Here is a 21532-nt window from a genome sequence, read left to right on the forward strand (position 1 = left end):
CTGACTTCTGAATTAAATTATTTCATTACAAATTTATGTGAAGTTCAGATGCTTTTTTTTTTTCCTTCTTGTGATTTCATGGCCTTTTTTTTATTTTGAGCCGATAAATGACTCTGATGCCACACTTAGAAATTCCTTCTTGATTTAAATTTTAAAAGTCTCCTTCCACCAATGTGTTTATTATTGAAATTTGTAACATCACAGCTCTCCAAGAGGAAGGGAACCAAGGTCTTGACTTTTCTATGCTGGGGTAAGATTGGGAATGAACATGGGGCTAGAGACAAAGTTGCTGTTCCTTGGGAGATCTCCTGAACTGGGACTCAATCCTGAAAAACACTTAAAGAAACCTAAACTTTAACCATGAGATTCTTCTCTTGCTCATCCGTAGGACTATGCTTCCTCTTTCTGTAGATATTCTTGCAAACCAGGAGGTTTTGTGGCCAGAAGCAAAGAACGTGTGGACATTATAGAAGTAGTAAACAGGGAATAAGACTTAACACAGGGAGTTTGGGGGATCTTTGATGCAATTTGTAAGAGACTGTGAATATGAGAATAACACCTTTGGCTCTGCTTCAGATGTCTGTTGGACACTTCCCAAGTGATTAGTGGTAACTTTACAGAACTAAATTAAGCTTTTGGAAGGAACATTAGATAAAGCAAACGGAAAAGACAGATAGGAAGTGTTTGATGAACAGAGATGTTGGATCGGGTCGCACTGGAGATTGAAAATAATTGTTTTAATATGGGTAGGAAGGAAACTGCAAATTGTTTGCCTGTAATTAATTTTTTATTGGTTTTATTTACTTTAATTTTTTATTATTCTTTTTTTTTATCATGTAGGGCTATTCTGTAGGGTTATGCTTGCTCAGTTCAGAGTTCTGATGTTCTGGGAGAAGAAGAATTTGGTGCTGAAGCATGGGAGGTGGAAAGTGAGGAAACAGAGGTGAAGGGCTGGCTTTGCAGTGTCCCCACTGTCAGGCTGTCACCAGTGGGCTCCTCAGGACGTGGTTTCCTCACCTGTGGAGGGAGGTTTGGCACTTCCCAGTGGCTGCTTCTGCACAGAAATGTTGAAACCAGAGATGGAAGCAGAAACTGCAATATTCAGAGCTCCAGTAGCACCCGTGTGAGAAACCACTTAAATTAATTAACTTGTAAATTAGGCCCATACTTGTGTTCTTTTAATTCCTAGTGTTCACGGTTTGGTTTGTTTGCTCCCAGACCTTGGAAGGGGGGCGTGTGTGTGTGTGTGTGTGTGTGTTTCTCCTCAGAAACGAATCGCTGAGCTCAGCTATCGTGAAAAAATGAAGCTGCGGGAAAGAAAGAGGGAAAGAAACAGAGAAATGCGCCTCGTTCTTAGGCTCCCCTCGCCTCCTCCTCGGGCACCCAGGCAGGAGGTGGCCGTGCTGGCTGCACCCAGCCGCTGTCCGTAGTTCCTCAGGGCCGCGGCCGGACGCCCTGAGGCGGTTGCCGAGGCGGCGGACAGGGGAGCAGCGTCGCTCGGTATCGGGCCGCGGGGTGGCGCTAAACTGCGCGTCGTAGCCAATGGCGGCGCGGCGGCGGCGCGTCGTAGCCAATAGCGTTGCGGCGGCGGCGGGCGACAGCCAATGGGGTGCGGCGGCGCGGGGAGCGGGCCGCGGCGGGGCTGGAGGGGGAGGCTGCGGGGCGGCGCGGCGCCGGCAGCGGCACCTGCGGCGGTGTCGGCGGGCGCGGAGAGGCGGTGCCGCGCGGTCGGGGCGTCCGCAGCGCTGAGAGGGAAGGCTCGGCCCCAACGCCGCACAGGCCTCCGCCGTTCGTCACCCTCCCCCTTCCCCTTTCCCCTCCCCCGCGGCGCCTCAAAGCGCCGGTTCCGCACCGTGAGAGGCCGCCCGGCGTCAGCGGACCTCCATGTACGACAATTTGTACCTGCATGGATTTGAAGACTCGGAGGCGGTGAGTGACGCCGCGGGGGAGAGAGGCGTGGGGGTGGCCGCAAAAACACCACACTCCCTCCCTACCCCAGCCAGCCATCCCCCTGCCCCCCAGGGGCTTTGTTACCGGAGGTGCTCCCCCGAAACGCTTCTCCATTATATAATTCGGGGGGGAACAGGGAGATTTCGGGGGGCCGTGGGTCCGGTCCCCCGGGCTTGTGGTCCCGCAGCCCGGGTTGGTGCTCCCGTTCCCTTCCCTCCGCGTCTCCGGGGAAGCAGCTCCTGACACGGCGCTGGGTGCGTGTTTGACACAAGAGCAGCAGCAGCAGCAGAAGTTGCGGGGCTGCCGTCTCCACCGCACACATCCTGCCCGCGCTCGGCGTGGGCTCCTTGGGGAGGAGGGATGCCGGACGCGGCCGCGGTGTTGTGGTGACAGTGGGTACCACCGGGGGGGTGATGGTTACCGGCCCTGTCCCCCCCAAAAATCCCGGACAGGTTGGTGGTGTTGCGTTGGGAAATTATCTTCCCCCTCCTTTAAGTCTGCAACAGCCGTGCTGGGGACACGGGTGGCATCCCTCACAAAATGGTTCTCTTGCAGCGCAGAGGAAACACCCCCCCTCCTCCTTTTCCCCAGCCCCCTCACCCCGGTACCGTGACGCCCAAAATGAGGAGGGGTTGGTGCTGGTGACCCAAGTGGCCCCGTCTGTCTGGCAGGAACCCCCTGGGGCAGAATGACTCGGGGCAAGGGAAGCTGCTGGGGTTGCCGGGGTGCTGAGCACCCTGTGCTGTATTGAACAGGGCTCTGTTACATAAGGCGTTGTGGCCAGCTCATAAAATAACACAGATTATACCATAAAATAGTGTGTACGTCAGTGCAGACGTATGTATGGTATGATGTGGTATCCCCAGGGGAATGGACAAGAGCCTGGATCTCTTCAGATGAAGCTTTCCCCCCCACCACCCTTGCCTGACAATGAGGTTGTCTGGGTCTGGAGCCACGTACTGGCAACTTGTTTTAGCATCCCTTTATTTCAGAGGGAGAAACTGAACTGGAACAGAACTGAAACTGACTAATGCAGTGCACCAGGATGAGAGGAAGCCCCGTGTGTTGTGTTTGAATCCTTCAAAACTCTGCTTCTTTGGGTCAGCTGAGAAATCCCTGCCTTTTTAGTACGTGTGTGTCAATTTGTGTTTCCTCTCACTGCTGCTTACAAGCTGCCATGCTAAGTGGGTATGAGTGTGTTGGATCTCTCAGGGATGTGTTCCAGGATCCAACTGGATGTTTCTGTAAACCAGGCATTTGTAAGGCAAAGTGTGAATTCTTGGGAACTGTTCACAATCCTGAATGTGTCTTGTGCTGGTATAATGTCTTTCAGCAAAGTATAAACACTTTTCAGAAAACAGCTCAGAAGGGTGATAGCATGGCTGAGAAGGCTAACTTGCTGGGTAGTGGCTGCTCTATGTTGTATCTAGAAATGTTTTAACTATTAGAGCCAGGTTTTAAAGTTCACTAGAGATTGCACATGAATGTTTGGTGGGATTCAAGGGTGCTTCTGAGATGCTTAACTCCATGCATTTCAGTTAAACTCCATAGATTTCTTCTAGTGACCTTTGGGAAAAGCAGTGAAAGCAATTTCAGTGACAGCAGAAGCCCAGAGCCCTACCTGATATACAGACATCTGTGTTAGGATTTGTACTGTAAGAATCACCTCTAACAGAAGAGAGGAACTAGGTCTTTAGCTGTCCACTTGGAAGGACCAGGATGAAGAACTCATTTCCAGGTTCATTAACACTCTCTTAACAAGTTCACAGTAATGCTGTTTGCGGCTTGTGTAATGTTACAGCCTCTCAGTGTTTGAGAATGTTTCTGATAGACTTCTGGAATCAAGAGAAAATGTGGGAATCTCAGCTTTCCTTGACAAAAAGAAAAAACCCTAAAAAGCAAGGCACCTAAAAGGGATCTGGAGCATATAATCAGACAGAAAACCTGGGGGCTGTAAACCCCAGAGGCTCAGACACAAAGCAGCTACAGTCCCCCAAGTGTCTGTTTGCATTGTGCTCCTGAACCACTTGCTTAAAACATTATACCTTATTATTATTGTTATTTTGGTTTCTGACTCATGAGGTGAGAATGCCTGCTGAGACAATATTCTGGCAAACAGGTAGAGTGATGGGTCATGTGAGTATTCCTCTCCAGCCAAAGAGAGCCAATGTAGTACAATTAAGTCAGTGAAAAACAAATCAAGGCTAGAGTACTGGTTCCCTGAGGTTAAGAGAAAATAACTGTAAGCATGCAAAGATTAAAGTCAGGGCCTTTGTACTGTTCTGAGTTTTAGGATCTGGAAGGCTGAGCCCAGCTGTTGTGTGGCTTGTGAACTGAAGGAGCTGGGAGGTTGGGTACTCTGGGTGCTCTTTCATTCTCTGAAGCACTGGGAGATGGGTTTGAAGACTTGTGCTGCTTGCAATGCCTCCAGCATAAAATAAACCTTCTCAAGATGAGTCATTCCAGTACAGTAACATCATCCTTAAGTAGGCATTTGTCCTCAGAAAATCCATACATCAGCTTTCTATTGTCAAGGCCTAATATTCATGGCAAGAAGTAAGAGCTAACGAGTCATTGTTTTGGGGGTTTTTTTTTAACCCTAATCCTTATAATTTCACAAGTGGAAATTATAAGTGAATATATATTCACTCTGGATTTTTCTCTGCAGGAAATTCATGTCCAAAGAGGCAGAAAGCTGTAGCACCCTGGTGGACTGGCAGAAAGTCTGCCTGAACCTCTAGAGTGAGCCTGACCAGAGGGGCTGCTGAGCTGCTTTAGGCTCCCTCCCAGCCATACAGTAGGAGTTACAGCTGTTCCTAGCCCTAAAGGCAAGGCCAGAACAAAAACCCACTCACCCCCCATTCTTTGGGGTTTGTACCTGCAAAGAGAGCAGCTGGTGGGCTGGGTTGGTGGGGGTGAATCCCTGCCATGATGATGAAAGCAGAGAGAAGAGCAGCACTTGTGGTCAAGGGTTAAGCTTTGTCCATTTTCCAAACAGCCACGTGAGGTTTTTTTTCAGGAATAAACCCACACCCAGTGTGCATCCTACATGTACATCTCACATCTGAATTTGCAGTGCAAGAAAAGGTGAATGATCAGTGTGTGGCACTTATACAGAATAAATGTCCTCACTTCTACAGAGGTACTGTAAAATCACACCATCTAAAGGCAGGGAAGCTGAGGTAGGTACCAAATATATCCCTAGGCTCTTTTGGTACTGAATAAACAGATTAACTGGGCAGAGAACAGTCCAGGAGAAGTGTGCAGCTGAAATTTTCCTGTTAAAACCAGGAACAAACTTGACATTTTACAAGACTACATAGATATGTAGATTTTTTTAGAACTGAAGTGATTATTATAGTGTGTATGCACACGTATCTATAAAATACATGCAAAAACATGTGGTTTTATTTTATGTATATAAAAGGAAATGGGTTGTGTGCACGGGTATTGCAATCCATTACCAGCTGGGATGATTAATGTGGAGTAGATGATGCACCAGCTAGTGTGAGGCTTTTGAGGAAGGAAAATTACACTGTTGAAGCTGAAAAAAACCTTACCAGTGATTGTAGACAAAAAATAGTTGCTGTGTTGAAGAGGTGCAGATATATGGAAGCAAACAACTTGTGCAGCCACAAGTGCCCTTGTAATCTACATGTGAAGTGCAGGCTTTCAGGTGATGAAAGCTGCATGACCACAGAGAGAAACATCTTCCCAGTGAAGCTTTTTGCCTTTTTTGTTACCCCACCCTTGTGATTCTGGGGGGCTTTTTAGTGTTGTGTGTAGGGGCAGCCTTTTGGCAATGAAAGCTTGTTAGGGAAGTACATCTTACATTCTTGGTAACAAGAGAATAGGAATAAAAACCCTTTAGCACAGGGGGCTTGAGACAGTGAGGTCCATTGGGTAAGAAAATAATGCTGTCTTAGCTTGGCAGCTGTGCCCTAAGAGATGTGTGTGTTATGGCATGGGAAGATGTGAATACTGCTTGATGTGGCAATCCAGGATTTCCCAGTCCTCTTTGGTTTCATAGAATCACAGGATTTTCAGGGTTGGAAGGGATCTTTAAGATCACCAACCTCCCTGCCATGTGCAGGGACACCTCCCACAGATCAGGGTGCTCAGAGCCCCATCCAGCCTGGCCTTAAAAACTTCAGGGCATCCACCACCTCCCTGGGCAACCTGTGCCAGTGTCTTACCACCTTCATGGGGAAGAGCTTCTTCCTAATATCTCATTTAATCTTCCCTCCTCTAGTTTGAGACCATTCCCCCTAGTCCTGTCACTACCTGAAAAAGCCTCCCATCTTTTCCAGAAACAAACTTCAACAAAACCTTCCCAGAAGAAATCACGTTTTCTGTAAAATTAAGTTTTCCATGCAAACAGCAGTTAATTGAACCATTCCCTCCAGGAGCTAGCAACAAATACCCTCTAATGCAGAGTCCTTCCCAGCCCTGCCAGCCCAGGGGGAATGACAAGTAAGTGTCACCCTTTCTTCACCTGCCAAGCTGTCAGAGCAGTCCCTTTCCATTTGTTTTTATTTATATCTCCAGAGCACTCCTTTCAGCACAGCAGCTGAGCATGGGGCATGGTTTTCCTCACCTCTCCCCGGGTGGAAGTGGAAGGCTTGTCAGCACCTGGGGAGCTTTATCCTGGGTACTTGAGTCACTTATCAGGGCTGCTGGAAATTGCTGAGGAGTTCAGCTTGGCTTGGTGGGAGGAGAAGGAGCAGAGACACAGCAAGGGGTGTCCTGATGTGGGGTTAGCGGGTGGCTGGGAGAGAGGGAGGGCTGGGAAGCTGACATGAGTGGGAAATCTGTCTTGTGTGGCCGTGGTGGTTGGTGCCTGGGTGGAAAGGAGGGTGCTGCTCAGTGTCACCACTTGGCCAGAGCTGGTGACAGCCTGCAGCACCCTCTCTGCGTGCCTTTCTGCTTAATAATGGCAGTGTTTCCCACTCAGGTCATCATCTTCCTCCTGGGGTTTGAGTCCTTTAAGATGGCATTTCATTTCTGCCTTCATCTTCTGCCTGTCTTCTTGGTGGGAAGTTAATACTTAAATACTGAATGGGTCACTGTTGGTACTCCCATCTCTGGGGGGGAGTAGGAAAGGTGGTCCCTGATTGCTCTATACATCTTCTCAGTTGCAGGCTGAGATGAAGCAAAACTGTCTATTTTTAAGTGCTTTTCATCTTGTCTCTACTACAAAACTCTTCCTGCTGGTGTAATTTAAAAAACTCCTTGCAGTCAGTTCCCTGTAACCTGTTCAGCAGCACTGCTTGTGCCAAGTGTGGGTCCATGCTGAAGCTGCAGCCCAGAGCCCACTGCTGACACAACAACTCTATTTCAGGTGGCAGCTGGTGGGTTGTGGTTTCTGACCCCTCTCAGAGGAGAGGAGCTGGGTGGGCTGTCCTGGGAAGGGGTGATGCCCACAGAGCACACACAGTGGGGCTGCAGTGAGACAGAGGTGGTTCCTTGCTCTCCTGAAATCCTTTCTTTGTGGCTGTCAGCTCTCTGCTCCCCCCAAGCCAATTACTGTAGAGTTTTGTAATACCTTGTGGAACATCCTTGTTCTTATGTCTGATCTTATGGAACATCCTTGTTCTTATATTTGATCTTATGGAACACCTTTAGACACCAAGATCAAGCAGCAGGCTTCCTTCAGCTGTCAAATAAACCCTGGGACTTTCAGTGGGGTTAGGAAGGCTTCAGGGATTGTTTGGTGCAGCATTTCCACAGGTCCCTTCTATAATTTTCAAGCTGAAGATGGAAAGTTGGTAGTGCAGCTCTGGCTGTCATTTGATAGAGCTTGATGGATTTTGAAGGCTGCTAGGAAAAGTCAATGGATTTTCCTTTCTTTTTTCCAACATGCTTGCCAGCACAGCTCCCCAGTGGTGGAGAGCCTGGTGATGCACACTCTCTTTACAGCACACAGAGGAGTTTTCAAACTTGCAGAATCTTTGCTTGTTTTATAGATAAAATTAATTACAGACTAAGGCTGCACAGAACATGCTGAGTCCTCAGCCATCCAGGCCTTCTGTGAGGTGCTGAGGTTGGTGATGCAAAGGGAAGTGAGATCCTGCTGAAGCCATCCTTCTTTGGGAGGTCTCCTTTGAGACCCTTTGGGGCTGATCTTCAGTAGGAGGCAACTGGAATTTCTTTCTTTTACTCCTGAGAGGGAGCTGGAATGTGTCTGAACTGAGGGAACTGTCCTTGCAGGGCCATTTGTCACTTGGTGTCTCTTGGTTCTCCGTTGGGATTAATTTTTTACTGTTTAATCCAAAAAGGATGAGTGATGGCAGGACCTAACATTGTCTCCTTGCTGTTTGGTGATGTAGGGCTTTTACTTTCAGGTGAACACTGAATTCTATCTTGACTGGGAACATTTTTGATAATTTCTGATAAAAAGAGGTTGTCCTCTGCCCATTAAGTCTTCTGCATTCTCAGGGAAGTTTGGCTTTACATGCTCAAAGCATTTGTGTGTTTGTGACAGTTCCAAATGTGTTTTCATTTCTGGTAGTTCTTAATAGATTGCCTTGCCTAATGAATCATCATCTGCCTAACATTTGTCTTTTTGCATAAAAGGCTGTCTGACAGGGGTTGGAAAGGTAACTTCTGTTCTGTTTTGGGGGTTGATGAGGTGGTTTTGCTGAGGTTTTTTTCTACTAAAACTTCCAAACTCTGTTACTACAACATTGCCTATTACCAGGTGTAATGTTTTGTTCTCACATGACAGTGGTTTTCTGTCTGGCTCCCATCTCCTGTTTGTTAAATCTAATGTTGTGATTCCACAGGATGGTAGTCAAACTTCCAGTAAAAATCGTAAATATTTTTATTTATGATTAAAAAAATAAATATTTCTAATTTACGATAAAACCAACACTGCCTCCTGTGTCCATTGAGGTTTTTGTTGTTTGGTTGTTTGGTTTTTTCAGCAAAAATGCATTAAAAGGAAGCAGAAGGGGAAAAAAAAGAGCTTCAGGTCACCTAAACAAAAGAAACATAATGAGGAATAGCTGCCAGTGGGGGAAGTAAGAGCTCAGATTGGGATAGTTGGAGTTTAGTAATATTCATTCACCTGAAGGACTAAGCTGTGCCATAACTTTGCCTTTCCTCCTGCCTTTGGGTTCCTTCTGGGGGTCTCCTGATTGACTGTGGAGCACAGGTGAAGTGGGAAGGGCTTCCCACAAATCTGCTGGAATTGCAGGTGGCTTTCCCAATTCCCAGTGCTTAAGAAAACGTGAGGAAGTGTCAGCAGCTCTGCCTGGGCTGAAGGGCATCCCAGGGAGCCCCGTGGCTCTTGGTGCTGGAGGAACATCACAGAAATAATGAATAACAAGGGGAGAAGCTTACCCTAGGATTTGTTGATGTCAGGGCTTGCTTCCCTATCTCCTTAAAACACATTCTGCTTCTGAGATACCGAGCTGTTGGATGTTTTTCCATTGAGTATGCACTTATAGAGATGGAGCCTGGTTTTAAAAGTCAGCAGCTTACACAAATGCAGATTACAGTACAAACAGGACAAGCCTGACAACTGTTCATGGTCATTTGGAATCCAGTAATTAATTTCAAAGTGTCATTTCCTTGGCTGCAGGCTGGGTTCTGTAGGGATTGCAGGTGGTGGCAAGATTTGCTTGCAAACTTTCGTCAGATCCTGCTTTGTATTTTTCCACTGTGCTTCACTGCTAATTTTCATGCCAACAGTGAACTGTTCTCAGTTCTTGAGTGGCTCAGTTTGCCATCTCCTTTCCTTCTTGCCATCTCTTCAGCATGTGCTGACAGCCAGGGGCAATATGTGTGCTTCTCCATGGGGCTCAGTGAGGGGGTTTACAGAGTGCTCATAGGCATGGCCTTTGTCTTTGTCTTTGCCCAGGGGGTTACCCTCATTCAGAGGTCCCTCACTTGTGGACACCTTGGTCCCCTTCACTTGTGACACTTTAGGTCAGGGTCCTGTGCATGCCAGCTGATCTCAGCAGCCTGCCAGTCACTCCTGGTGTAACACCATCTAAGTAGGTAACTCTATGGGAGGGAACTTTGCATCATTTATTTCGTAAGCCAAATAAAAGAGAAGTTGGACTGGAGCTTCCTTGCCCCATTGCAGCTCACTGGCTCATATGCTGGAGCCCTGGTGTGTGCCTATCTTTCCCTGTGTTACTGGGCAGCAGAAGAGATTTCTCCTCAGGAAAAAGACACCAGAGAGCAGTTCTTGGGAGAGTGAGAGGGATGTGCACAGCTGGGTGGGTTAGAGGAGCAGTGTAGGTTACCATGTGCTGCTGAACACCCAGAGCCTCCCTTCCTTGTTCCTGTATCTTTCATTACCTTCCCCTCCTCTAAGGTTCTCTTTCCTTAACTTGGCTCTGTTCCTACCATACTGCCTTTGAGCAGATGCTGGGTTTGTGTCTATATATACAGACACATATGTGTATATACATCCATATGTGGGGTTGGGCTCAGGAGGTTCCTTCCAGCTTCAGCTATTCTGTCATTCTGAAATTTTCAGAGCAAAAAGGGAGGAAGGGGGAGGTCCTGTCCAGATACTAATTCTGGTGACTGTCCTGTGCCCACCTATCTGCCTTTGTCTCCCCCATGGTGCTGAGCAGATAGATTGATTTTTTGATTTGGAGGGTTAATTGTATGCCCAGGCTCAGCCAAGCTTTTCCAGCCAGCATGGAGAGCAGGAGGAAGGCACTGATGTCTGGTTTGGGGCCTGCAGAGCTGAGGGTGTACATCTGCATGTTGTGTTCCTGTCTAAAGCCAGCCTTGTCAGAAGGGCTCCAGGGGCTCTGAGGGCTCAGAAGGAGCAGTGCTGGGCTACTCTGCTCCTTGGGGCTGTGAGGGTTTCAGCTTCCACAAGGGCAAGGAAGAGCAGTAAAGCCCAGGGGATGGGGGATGAGGGACAGACTTTCTGTTGTGGTTTGTTTTTTTCCTAAAAAGTCAGGCAGTACAAAGGCTGTGTAAATTCTGGGGATGGAGCTGTTTGGTTGTGCTGTTTCACCAGCGTGGGGAATGCAGCCTGGCAGTGAGCTGATTTATTACAGAAATCATGTGAAAAAAACCCCTCCTATCATCTTGCTGAGTACTGAAGTGGTGAAGTGTGTGTTTGAACGAGCTGCTAACACTTCATATAAAACTTCACAAGCCTTTCTATTTTGGGATAATTCTGCTTATACTAAATACGTTTTCTCTGAGTCCTCTCCTTTTTCTTTTTTTTTTTTTTTTTTTTTTTTTTTTTTTTTTTTTTTTTGCCCCATACTGGGACATTTCCCCAGAAATTGACTCTCTGGTGGGTCAGCTCACTTGTGCTAAAGCTTCCTTCCCTGGGCTGTGTGTCCTTGGTACAGTGGCATTGCAGTTAGTGATTACATTATCATAAATGTTATGCCTGCTGTTTATGTGTTGCTGTAGGTACCCTGTGAGGTGCTCTTGGTGTGTAGAAGGCTGGAGAATATTTTTTTTTAATAGCCATGTGCATCAGGGCCATAAATGAGCCCATGGGACTATGAACTATTGGGTGAGGTGGCCAAGGCATCTCCCAGTTCCTTCCCACCAGTCCACCAGTCCAGGTACAATCTCAGTTTCTGAGCTGTTAGTCCAACCAGGGAGCCAATCCCTGCCCTGATCCTGCTGACCACACTCTTGCAGACACAAGCCAGGATGTTGTTGGTCTTCTTGGCCACCTGGGCACATTGCTGGCTTCTATTAAACCGCTCTCAACCAACACCCCCAGGTCCTTCAACACTGAGCTCTTTCCAGCTCCTTTCTCCAAGCCTGGAACATGGCATGGGACAGTACTCACCCTGCCTCCCCTGAGACAGTCCTAGCTCAAAGAAATGACCCAGGAAAGGTTTGTTGGGTGTGGGAACACAACTAAGCCACCAGTGTGAGCATGAGCCAGCCCTGCAAGAAAGCTGCTTAGCAGAGACAGGGATCTGGTGTCATTTTCCCTCTGTACCTTCCAGTGGTTCTGGGCTTAGAAGTGTCTGAAAAAGAAAAATGGGGAAAAAAAACTTCTCAGTGTATTTGTTTTCCAAGTTTCTGACTAAATTGGAGGAGTAGCTTCATCCCCAGTGTAATGCTTAGTTACAATGTTCTTAGGATGCTTTTTGCACTCCAGAAAACAGGAATATTGAAACTTTGCACTTTTTATCAGTCTCTCATTAGAAAATGAATGTGTTGCCAGATAGAAGAACAGACAGATGAATTACAGTTTGCCTCCCTACATTTTGCCATGCTGATTTCAATTGCCTGTTACTTTTTGTACAGAGTGTTGGAAGGAGTAGAGTGGAAGGAAGTGTTTTTGTACATTGTTGGATAGGTATTGTGTGTGAATCTCCCCTAGAGTAGATCCATTTCAGGAATGCATTAAGTAATCTCTCCCTTTAATAGATGAGGTCTGCTGCATGTAAACAGACATCATGAGTGGGAGTTTAAGAGAGGAAAAGTCACAGGCTGGAATATTTTCTGTTATGCATTTAAAATTCATAGAGTTGTGGTGGATATGTAGAAGTTGTTTTGCTGAGCAGAATTAAGAAGTTGACTTAGGCTTTGAAACTTGCCAATAAATGTCATTCCTAGTGCTGACACTGCCAGTTATAACTGGAGGTACAACTATGCTGAAGATGTCTTACCTATTAGAATATTTAAGAACCTTGTTCCATTTTTTAGCTGCACTGCTCTGGATATAACACATGCAAATGTTGCCTTTGTGTTGGCTCAGAATCAAATTTGCAGCTTTCATTGTAAAACCTTTCCATCCTATTTTTAAACAAGATCCTCCCTCCTAGCTCACTTTGTTACTGTATAGGCTTATAAATGTTATGAATACAGGCAGGAATTTGTACCCAGGGTTTTGAATGATCTTGCTCCCAGCATTTGAGAAAGAAATTTCCATGGGACTTTGGTCTCTCTCTGTCCAAATCCATCTTGGTTCTTTGACCACAGCAGGCCAGGTGTGTCCCCAGTGTTGACCAAGCTTAAAGTTACAGCCCTGATACCTTGGGGATGCTGGTGACAGCCATTTGAATATGTGATGTGCTCAGTACTGAAATCTATCTCTAAGATTCTTGGGTGTAACACACAAATTCATCATTCTTCCATAGCCTTTGTTCTCTGCAGGAAAAAGGTTCTGATTTCTTACGCTGGTTCTCTGCATCCGAGTGATATCCACAGAGTGGGAAAATACATTCCAAGGCATGTACCTTTCCATGGATATTTTGTGCCTTCCTTCATAAGCAAGAATTTAATGTAGAAAAGATAAGCAAGTTCTATTTGGCATCAGAGTTGGTTATGCTGCATTCCTCAAAGAAAAATAAAACAAACCCCAAAACCAATTCTAAGGCTAGGCTGCCTCTCTGGATGGTCTGATCTCTTCCAGGTAAAGAGTCTGTAGCCTCAGAAGAACAACAGCAGCCTTGTAAATAAATAAAAATGCTGCAGTGTTGTTTTGCTGAGAACTGAGGTGTGTCCCAGGTCATTACAGCCCATTTTCCAGGCTGATTTTGCTGAGCTTTTTCAAACCTGTCTGACCTAAACAGAAATTGCACATGGCTGTGAACTCTGAAATCTGGGGCCAGAACTGAGTTGAGGCATAAAACCAAAATAAGAGCCTGGGTTTCAGTGGAGGTAAGCTAATGGATTTCAGGGAAGTGCAGCCCAGAAGTCCTGATTCCTGCTCAGTTTTTTTCCAGCCATTCAGTGCCTCCTCCTGTTGGCTGTTTTGCCTCTTAACCCAACTGCAGTTGCTGCATTACTTAAACAAAAATAAATAAATAAAAAAGCCACAAAAGCTTCTTCCCAGCAGCTGGAAGCTCAACCTGCTTTCCCCCATCAAACTATTTCAGGAAGGAAATCAGCAAAGTGGTGTCCCCAGTGGCTGCCTGCCTGGCTGGGTATGTGCTGCAGTCTCTGGAGATCCTGACAGCATTTGGGTTCTTTTGGTTTGGTTTTTATTTCGTTTTGCTCCTTGCTCCCAGGGCAAGTCCCTCCTTGCCTGGGCTCCCAATTGCAGGGGGGCTGCTGGCAAAGAGGTTCTGCTGGAGAGGAGCTCTGGCTCCCAGGAGGAACTCCCAGATCCTGCTCTCCTCTGGTTTTCTGTCTCACCAGCTGGTGTTTTCCTTCCTCCTGTGAGAGCAGAAGGAGCTGCCCAAGCTGCAGGAGCAGCCACCTCTGCTCAGTGCTCTGGGATGATGGGGCCAGGGGAGGAGTGGAGTTGTTGTTCCCTGAGGCTCACCAATTATTTTCCTCTCTTGGTACCTCTCACTAATTTGGTAATTTATTTGGATTTCAGCAGCGTGGCTTGCACGGCTCTTTTCCAGCTTTGAGGCTGACATAAAGACTGCAGTACAGGGATACCAGAGGATCTGCGTTGGCAGCCAGAGTGATACCAATGCCAGCGAGGGACAGCTGGAGTCCTGGCTGTGTCTGGGACGGCACTGCTGGCTCTGCAGCTCCCTGCCCATGGTGTACAGGGGATTAGGAACTTCATAGGAGCCCAGGACTCCAGGCCCTGTTCCTGGAGAGCAGGCAGATGAAGTGTGTCTCCAAGGAGAGGGGACAGTCAGGGCATTTTCATTCTCTAAGGGTGGGGGAGACCCGAGGCACACGTGGATGCTGTCACCCCCAGTTGTCACCATCAGCTTCTTTCTCTGATGAAGGTGCTGTGCTGGCCCATCCCTTCCCCAGGGCCTTCATCAGTTCTGTGGTGGTGTGGGGTTGGGAGAGGTTGCTGGGAGGCCTCCTCCTCATCCCCTGCACTCCTCTTCCTCCCTGCTGCTGGCTGTCCCTGCAGCCTTCCCACCTGCAGCCCAGCCCAGGAGGGAGATGCTGTGCAAAGGGATAAAGAAGCTGGTTTAACAACAGAGTACATCAGTGCTGTGCCCTCCCCGTGGAGCTGATGGCACACAGGAGGATTTACTAAAGGGACCTGGGGGAGAACTCATTAGTAATTGAATTCTCCTGCAGGTTTTGTGCAGAGGAAAGTAGGATGTACACAGCAGCCACTGCAGCTGAACATGGACCCCATCCCAGAGGAGTCTTCAACCCTGCAGCTTCCAGGGACTGAGTTCCTGGCATGGAAAACTCTCTGCAAAGGCACAGAAAGAATGAAATACAAAACATGTAGTTACTGCTAAAAAGCACTAAAGAAGATGTGAGTTCAATACAATCCTTTCCTTCCTGCCAGCAGCACAGGGTGCTTGGAGGGAGTTTCCCTGGAACACAGAGGTCTTCTGGTGATCTGCCTCCTGCAATGGGTGCCACAAATGCATTAATACTCATATAAGCTATGGCCATCCCCAGATCTCTTCCCTTTCTGAGTATTCTGGGTGTTCAGGTCAGCATCATGTCATCCTGACTTTTGAAATATTTTATTAGAGCAATTGAGGGCTGCTCTGTCCAGCATGTGCAGTTTGGTTACCCAAGAATCCAGCTTTGGGTGTTCAGGCTCTGGGAATTTCACTTTGTTTAGCCCAGGGCAGAAAAGGAACTTGCAGTGTTTCTGACAGCTGACTGGCTTTTGGTTTATATCCTTCTTCTTCCCATCCTTGCAGTGTTTCTGACAGCTAACTGGCTTTTGGTTTATATCCTTCTTCTTCCCATCCTTCTCTTTCTTTGGGAGTGCAAGGAAGGGCTTTGGATCTGACTAGTGAGATCTGTACCTTCCCAATGGGAGTAACATCACCCTCAGGGTGGTTGTGAGGAAGCAACCATCTGCCATCTTCTGCACATCAGTTCCTTACTTGTGACTTCCAGATTCTGGTTGATCATCCCTGGATGTTTTTCTCTGTTGGATAGTTTTCTGTACCTTTATCCAGGCTCTGACTTCAGTCAAGTATCCCACCATTCCTGCCTTTGTGGTTACATTTCTGTGCAGATTTATAGGGCACTAACAGAACCCTTGACAGCAGTAACTTGTTTGTTTGGGTTTTGTTTGGTTTTTTTTTTTTTAAGAGATGTACCTCTTCTGCATTATCCCAAAATAATGGCAAAAGCTTTAGACCAAAATAAGCATTTTAAATCTTGTCAGCTCTTGACAGATTCTGTTCTTGACAAGACTTTTGTTTTTAATCCTGTCACTGAAGAACAATGTCCAGGTCCTGTGTGCTGCTTCTGTGAATTTGTGTTACTGATGCATGAGAGAATTTTGATAGAGAAGGAGATTTTTGCACAGAATGAGATCTACAGTGTCTTCCTCAGTTATTGCTTCTGTCAAACCAGAGAGGTTGTGGGTGTGCTGGTGATTTGTAAAGGATTTTTTTCTTGGTTGAAATGCTTATTGGATGCTAGTAAGAAGGAATATTAAATTATTGCTTCTCCTAAGCCATTTAATTAAGAATCCAGTTTGAGATAATACTGGAGGCAGTTATTAAATAAAAATAACAACAACAAAAACCCAAACAAAAAAAAAGCAAAAGAAGAAAAAGGATTTTGTCTCTGATTTTCTGGTTTTTAACTCTCTAAATAACTACCAAATACGACTGCACTATGTAAAACTGAAATAGCTTGTCCTCAGCTCATGGTAGTTACAAGAATTTGGGAAAATCTGTTCAGCCCATGCTGTATATAAAAAAAAAATAATATTTACAGAGTCTGGAGTTTAGGTATAGCCTAAAGTTTTGGGCTGTTCCTTGTTCCTGGCTTTGCATTTCTACCTGGCATAACTGAGTGCCTCCATTTATCCTGACACTGAACATAAGGAGAGACTGTTGGGCCAGGGGCATTCTGAGATTTAAAAAAAAAACAACAAACTTTGATATTTATTCGTGCTTCTGATCTCCCCAAAGTAAACTGCTGTTTGTTTGTCCTGTGTTATGCTGCAAAACACCTGAGCATAACATTTTCAGCACGTTGCCTGATAGCCCAAGAGGTGACAGTCAGCAATCAGTATGGTGACACTCAGGAAAGAGCCCTGCTGGGGATTTTTTTCCTATTTATTTTGTAGCAGTGATAACCACCCCTCTTGGGTTCTTCTTGGGGGGTACCTGAGCTCCACTGCTACTCAGCAGGGAATTGAGCAGAACTGCTGGAGTTGGGCACAGCTTCCATCCTTACTGCTGTGAAGTCCCATCCAGGCAGTGGGCAGCAAAGTACAGGCTGTAACAACCCCGAGGTCCTAGAAAGTCCTTGGAGTCCTGGATTGATTACAGCAGTTAAGTTCCATAAAGTGGTGCTCAGATATTACCTCTGTAGGTGATAGCAAGATGCCCTTTCACTTCCATTTTGCTCTCAGCACGTAGAGATTGCAGGTTGCAAGGTTTTGGGGAAAGGAGTTGCTGTGTACAGAGTGCATAGTAGTTAGAAAATTAGGGCTCTTACTTACAAAGGTATTTCCAGCAGTACAGAACAGCTTATTTGGAGTCCAGCAGTTGTGTGATTGGAGAACTTGGTCCTTGCTGCAGGAAAAGTAAGAGATCAAGGCACCTGAAAAATAAAAAAAAGGAAAGAAAGGAGTGAAAAATCTAAAATGGAAAAAAAAAAGTAAAATGCTGTGTTTGTAAGCCTCATTTGTTAGTGTCTAAAACTGTTTCTAAGCCTCTGAGATGGGAAGCTTGTGGAAAGAAAAGCCAATTAAACCCACAATACAGCAACACAACCTACTAAACCTTAGCCCAAACTCTATCAGTTGCTTGGCTTAAATTAAGCAGCGTGAAATTAATTTCACCAATACCATACCAGCATGTCACAGTTCTTTCCCATTCACTGCACAGCACGAGTATTTTAAACAAAGCAATTTTCCTATAATTTCATTGAATACTATAAGTCTGTTTTGGGGTTTTTTTGTGTGCCCTGGAAGGACCCTCAGCAGCACCTGTGAGAGGTGGGGAAAAGCCGAGGGGATGGGATGACTTCAGAGGAGATCACTGCCACCTCAAATAAAAACTTGTCCCAGCAGAGAGCTGCAGTGCTCTGTGTAACAAGTGGGGCTTGGCTGCCCACCAGGTTTCTTTGGTGAAGGAACACAAAGCATGTGCTGTGTGGAATTTGATTTCTGAGGTGGGCACCTGCTGTGTTTCTGACACACTTAATGGGTAATGGCAAAGCCAAGCACTCCTCTGCTTGAGCACCACTGCTGAGCCTCTGGTTTCACCAGGTCTGCTCGGGGCTGAGGAGTGAGACAGTTCAGAGTGCTCTAAACCACTTCTGTATGAAAAAATCAAGGAATATTCAGGGTTATTTTGGTTGCAGAAAACCTGGTGGTGTGGGAGGCAGTGATGCTGTGCTAGAAGAAACTTGGGATGCTGCAGTGCTAAAAAATCCTTAAAAATTATGATTTGCTTTAATTTAACTGTTTGGATTAGGAGAAGCATGTGGGGAAGACAGACAGGTGGCTAGGATCTTCTTGTCAATGAGGCCTTGAGGGAAATTCCACTTTTCCCTCATGTTTACCATATGACCATTGACCACTGAAGGTCACTGCATTGAGCATTCCTGCTTTGAGGGCTGAAGTGATGTGCAGCCTGAGGAGAGATGGACTGTTTTTTGGAAAAGTTGAAAAAAAAAATCCTTTTAGTCAATGAATGGGAGAAGATAATTGAGATCCATCCTTTGACACTTCTTACCCTTCCCAGCACTGCCAGGTCAGCACAAAGGGTGCTGTGCAGAAGAGGTGACAAGGAGGGAGGTGGTGACAAGGGCCCCGCTCCGCTTCTCGTCTCTCAGCCCCTTGGCAATGTGATCCTGTGAGCCTCCTCTGTGCACAGCATATTGCAGGGGCAGCAATTTGAGAGCAGTGGCAATCTGGCTCTCCCTCCCTGCTTTGCTTCTGTGCCATCCACTCCTGCAGTCGGGTCCTGTTTACTAAAATAAGGTCCCTCCTGCACTGTGAAATAAAAACTGGAGGTCACAGCGCAGAGAGGAACCTGAATGTCAGCTGTCCGTGTGCTGCTGAACAGTCCTGGAAGGAGAATAAACTTAGCTTTTCTATCCAACCTCTCTATTTTTTCCCTTTTCTAAAGGACTCAGTCAAAATAACACCCATGCTCGGGCACAGAGGGAAGTGTAAGTAACAGACTCTGCCTGGTCACATCCAGCTCCCCCTGTGATTTAGTTTCTGAGAACCAGATGGCAGTCTGGTCACCAGAACTAAAATAGGGGCAGAGTTAGCAAAGAAATTTCAAATATTTTAAGTTTTCAAGGCTCTTTTCCTTCCAGTGAGCAGTTTGAGGAGTGCTGGGTTCTTGTTTGCATAACAAGTGATCAGAAATTTAAATTCTAAAGCATACTTCTTTTCTTATCCATCACAAGGCTTCTAGATAAAAATCAGCTGTGTCCAGAACTCCTACTTGATTTGTGCCAGCTGATCTTTGGCAAAAGTTGGTGAAGGTTTATCCAGCTCACATAGAGGAGGTTTTGAGGCTTGAGGTGTTGGGCTTTTTCTGGTCCTGTGCTGAGAGTAAATTCATTCAGTTGGAAGGTAAGCAAGGTGAAGGGCAGAAAGAGGGAAGAGATTTGAGGATGAAAGGACAAAATTGCAACTCTTAGATGAAATTGGTGAACTTTGCTGAACTGTAAGAGGTCACTGAAAGCCAGGTATGGAGGGAGAGGAGGTGGGTATGTTTGGGCATCATCTGTGGGAGGTCAGAACTGGTTCAGAAATGTAAGGTGACAACTGCAGGCAGTTTTCAGTGCTGGTATTTTGGGAAGCTTCAAGCTGGAATAGTGTCCTGGTAGATGGATGGGCAGTGCTGTGTTTAAATACCCCATATGCCTGTTACTTCAGGTTCTTAAATGCTCCTAAACCTGTGGCAATGACAGGATACTTGTTATTCAGCTTACTGTGAAAGAATCAATGCTAATTTACAGATCCATGGTGGCCTCTGCTCAGAGCTGAAATAAGTTTCAGAGAGCAGTGCCCAGGCAGGGCACAGGCAGCCTGGGTATCACAAGGACAACATGGGGATATGAGAGCACCAGAGAGAGAAAATAAGGCAAAGATTGATGAAGAGGAAAGTGAAATGGGAATGAACTTGAGCAGCATGAAATAAGGGGAGAAATGGGAGCTAATCCCCTTGTAGATCAGCATAGGAAAACATCTGTAAGATTCCAGACCTGCTGTTTGTTTGTCCTGTGTGTCTCTGGCTCCAGGACACCTCACTTGGAGCAGAAGAGATCTCTGAGAACATGGAAAGGGAGAGCCTGGGGGCTCAGGGAGCTGCATAGAAATACACCCCTTTATTTCAGGACTTCCCTGGCTGAAGCCTTCATGCTGCACATCTGAGGAACCATCGTGGCAGACCACATATGGGAAACACAGATGCTTGTGTGGTTGGCAGCATGATTGAGTTGAGTTTGGGGGCAATATTTGTCTCTTTTTTCCTTTTTTTTTTTTTTCCTGTGAAGACTTAGGGAACATTCTTGACTTCCAGCATGTTATTGGGGACAGATACAGACATCTTCCCAGAAGAGCTCATTTAGGATACCAGGTGCAATTTTATTAGCTGGTGTGTTATTATCAGGTGTCATAAACCCAGTAGCTGCAGCTTCCCCAGAGCCTTGGGAAGATCACTCTGTATGTTGAAGAGCCAAAATAATTAGAAAAAAACAACAAAAAAAGCAGTGCCTCTATACTGTTGTAGCTTTAGTTTGGTGCCTTTTATCACTGAAAAAACCACATTATTATTATTCTTTTCTATGCTGGGTCTTCTGAGTAGCTCTCATGAACAAGAGGGACCAGCTGCAGAGACTGAAGCAGAATTCAGGCTGGAGGTGTTCAGCTGTTGATTAAATCACACTTCTAACTGCAAGCAACTCGTGTAAAACACAGATCAGAGCATTGCCAGACAGTTCTTTGCTCTTTTATGGTTGATTTAAAAGAAAACCAAAACAGAAACAGTTTGAAAGGTTGGTGTATTGTTGAAATTTGGTGGTTTGGACAAATTTTGGAGAAAAACTGTATGAGCATGTAGCTACCCATCTGGCTGTGAACTTCACCTCTCAGTTTGCTTGGAGGCTGTGGAAGAAGTGCTTTGGGTGTCCCTTGGTGTGGGAAGATCTGAATTTAAACTCTTTTTTGGAGGGGGAGAAAAATCCTCACCCTAAATTAAAAGTGATTGATTTGGAGAGAGGAGCCAGAAAAAGGATGAGCTGATATTTGTGTCTGTGAATGCCATGGGCTGATTCTGGCAGAAAGAACTTCTGAGTTTACAGTTGTTTATAAAACCAGAAATGACATCTGTCAGAATGGGGGAAGTTTAGAACAACAATATATTCAGTGACCACTATCTCAAGCTTCTTTTTCAGTCTGCATCCAAGTGTAGACCTTTTCCATCTGTAACTCCTGGTGAATGTATTACTCCTGTAATGCAAGTCAGGCAAAATTCTCTATTTCTTGCATTTTCATTGGAAAGCTGGAGTATTTTGGCAGTAAATTGATACGTTACTTTTTTAAAAAAAACAGATTTCTTTGCTGTAAAAACACAGTCTGTGCTGAACTGAAGGCAGCTTGAGAAGGGAAATGTGGCTGCAAGTTTTTACAATTTGGGAGGGGGGAAAATAAAGAGATCACAATTGCTCTATTTTCTGATAGTTAGTATTCAGAAAGAAAAAACAGGTTCTGACTACTTAGGAATTTCCAGATTGCTGGGACACCTAATGA

At 46.0% G+C, this 21532-nt stretch overlaps 1 protein-coding gene across 2 annotated transcripts in view; it reads left to right on the forward strand.

Moving 5' to 3' along the window:
- Positions 1-1702: 1702 nt before the first annotated feature.
- Positions 1703-21532, forward strand: part of CACNB4 (calcium voltage-gated channel auxiliary subunit beta 4) — a 49260-nt gene continuing 29430 nt past the window's right edge. The window contains exon 1 of one of the 2 annotated variants that reach the window (XM_030454583.1): positions 1703-1929. In XM_030454583.1, the coding sequence (XP_030310443.1) occupies positions 1885-1929 (45 nt within the window). In that variant the 5' untranslated portion in view covers positions 1703-1884. The remainder of the gene's footprint in view (positions 1930-21532) is intronic. The other variant, XM_030454582.1, reaches the window with a different exon arrangement.

Source organism: Calypte anna, chromosome 7 (assembly GCF_003957555.1).
Source record: "Calypte anna isolate BGI_N300 chromosome 7, bCalAnn1_v1.p, whole genome shotgun sequence".
NCBI lineage: Eukaryota > Metazoa > Chordata > Aves > Apodiformes > Trochilidae > Calypte > Calypte anna.